Raw genomic sequence first — 2,701 nt, 5'->3', positions numbered from 1 at the left:
TGAGAAGGGAGCTGCCTTTATTTTTTTTATTTTTATTTTTTTTGCTGTCTCTCCTGTCCACACTTTTGATGGCGTCACTTCTCATCAGTTGACAGTACATTCTGGGTTGTTTTTTATTTTTCATTACCACATCCTGTTGAAGTTAGGAGGAAACAGTATTATTTTACAGATATAAAAAGAAGCCCAGAAAGGTTAAGTGCCTTTCCTAGAAGCATGGTAAATCATTGGTACCAGAACAATAATTTAGGGCCTCAAGTGACAGTTAATTCCCTTGGGAGACTAGGAAATTGCACATTTCCCTGAAATTCATCTAAGCCAAGTATCTTACCCCCCCCCCCTTTTTTTTTTCTTGAACTCATATCCTTTGCAAGTGTTTATATTTTTCCAGCTCACAAATATGTAGAAAATCTTCTCTTAGATTTAGCAAATGTTGAAGGTAAGTAACTTCTGTGCTGACTCTTGCAGCCTCTGGGGACTACAGAGTGGTAATCATACTGCACCCACCATCCAGGGTATCTTCCAGGGAAAGAGGTCATGATATATGGAACTTACTCTGCCTTGAGCCAAAGCTAGCAGTTCAGGGATCAGAGTGAAGCAGTTTTCATTGTTCATTGGGCACATTCAGCTTATGTCAGCTTCAGCCACATATGCATGGCAAGAAGAAGAATACTGAGGTGTTAGTAGGCTTGGGGTATTTACTGAATTGTCTGTTATGATGCCCAGAGACGCAAAAATACAGGGTGCACACACATAGTTTCTTCCACAACAGCACCATTTTATAATCATTGTGGGGGTTGTTGGTTTTCATTTCATTTCATTTGACCTGTGAATTCCTGTCATTCAGAGACCAGGTTGAAAATAAATGTTATATACTATATATTACACTGTAATTAAATACTTTTTTTCCTTTCCCAATTCCCTGCCTAGTAAAGTGGTTTAATAACTACTGGATCAGGGACTATAAGAATTTATTTGGTAAAAGCACTCTAGAAAAAGGCACAGTTATAAAATTTGACATATTCTTTCATAACCCTAGTGGATTAGGAGTAAATAACCTTTGCTCTAGATTTTCTGCAGTCACTGTTTAATATCTAAGGAAAAACTCTGGCTTTTTACCTATAGTTGATTCATAGAAAATGTTCTTCCATGTCTATGAAATACAAACAGTATGCTTTGATATAGAACACTTACAAATTGTATTTCAAGAAATTGTTACCAAATCCTTAATTTTGAATAACGTTTGTCTAATATTTTACTTTCATCTTCCTCTCTTAAAGCTTGGGAAAATGCGGCTGACAATTCCATGTCGGGCCCTTACATGTTCTCATCTGCAGTGTTTTGATGCAACTCTTTACATCCAGATGAATGAGAAAAAACCAACATGGGTTTGTCCTGTCTGTGATAAGAAGGCCCCATATGAGCACCTTATTATTGATGGGTATGTAATTTAAAATTTTTCCTTATGCCTTGAATTGAATACTTATTACCAGATTCATGAATAAATTCTGAGTTATTTAATTTTAAGTTTTTTGTGATTCTAGAAACACTTATTTTTCAAAATAAATTAAGATTGTGAACATTTTCCATTTTAATTTGATGTCTTCATTTTAGAATTATATGTCAATGCCTCTTTAAAGCATCAGTGAATCAAGTGAGATATGCTTGCACATGTTCCTGACATGGGTCCATCTATCCCCAGAGAAAGAAGGAAAGAATTGTGAAACTGGTTTTCTTAGGCTTTGTGGTAGAAGTTAGCCTATTGTTTTTTCCCCAAATTTTCTCACTATACAGTCCTCCATTTTATCTGTTGTCGCTATAAGGGGTCATAAAACCAGTCAGCACATTGAATAGCAGCCTTGTTTTTCTGTTCACTCTAAAATACTTGTCTTCGTCTTTCTTGTTCCCCTTCAACATCTAGCAATTAGTTATTTTTTTAACACTATCATATTTTATCTGTCCTTGCAGAAATTTTTAAATGTCCCTCTAAATTTCTCCTCTGTTCTTGCCTCCTTGTTTTTCCTTTTTGCCAATGAACAAAGATAAACTATGACAAGAAATATCTTGATATATTCTGGGCTCCCTAACAAACATTTAAGGCAACTTAGCTGTACTTTGAGAAAATACAGGAGTCTAAAGGTCTAACATAGGGAATGTAGTATGAAGAATACAAATGTAACCCACCTCTTAAAAGATGTAACATCCAGTCATGGGGGGAGAAAGTAAATATGTTTTTATTTAATATTTCAGAGATGACAATGATTACTAAAATGTTGATTGATATTTTACCTCTTCTTTATTTTATATAGCTTTAGATGCCACTCCCAATTGTGGCTTTTTCTTACTATAAAAGCTATATACATACACACTTAAAGAAAAACTGGAAAATGTAGGAAAATAAAAACCTGTGTAGTGTCTTTATCTGATTTTTGTTTTCACATAATTGTGATTGTGTCTTATTACTACTTTTTATTCTTTGGTTTCACTTAGCATTATAAATTTTATACAGTATAAATTTTATACAGTTTTTGCAAATCTCATTCTTTCTTATCTACGTGATATTTATCATGTGGGCCCTCCCTGGTGGAACAGTGGGTTAAAGCACTGCACTATGAAGCTAGCAGCAGCTGCTTCTGTACAAGTTCAGCCCCATCCCAGAAGTGACCCACATGGCACAGCAGACCTCTCCTGTCTCACCCACTGC

General features: G+C 35.2%; 1 protein-coding gene across 1 annotated transcript in view; it reads left to right on the top strand.

The window, feature by feature from the left end:
- Positions 1–2,701, top strand: part of PIAS1 (protein inhibitor of activated STAT, 1) — a 108,143-nt gene that overhangs the window by 96,925 nt on the left and 8,517 nt on the right. Inside the window, exon 9 of the mRNA XM_004687640.2 lies at positions 1,278–1,438. Coding sequence (XP_004687697.1) covers positions 1,278–1,438 — 161 coding nt within the window. The remainder of the gene's footprint in view (positions 1–1,277; positions 1,439–2,701) is intronic.

This window comes from Condylura cristata, unplaced genomic scaffold (assembly GCF_000260355.1).
Source record: "Condylura cristata isolate star-nosed mole 26May11 unplaced genomic scaffold, ConCri1.0 scaffold00023, whole genome shotgun sequence".
Classification (NCBI taxonomy): Eukaryota; Metazoa; Chordata; class Mammalia; order Eulipotyphla; family Talpidae; genus Condylura; species Condylura cristata.
The sequence above is the reverse complement of the archived record's forward strand: the minus strand, read 5'-3'. Positions and strand labels throughout refer to the sequence as shown.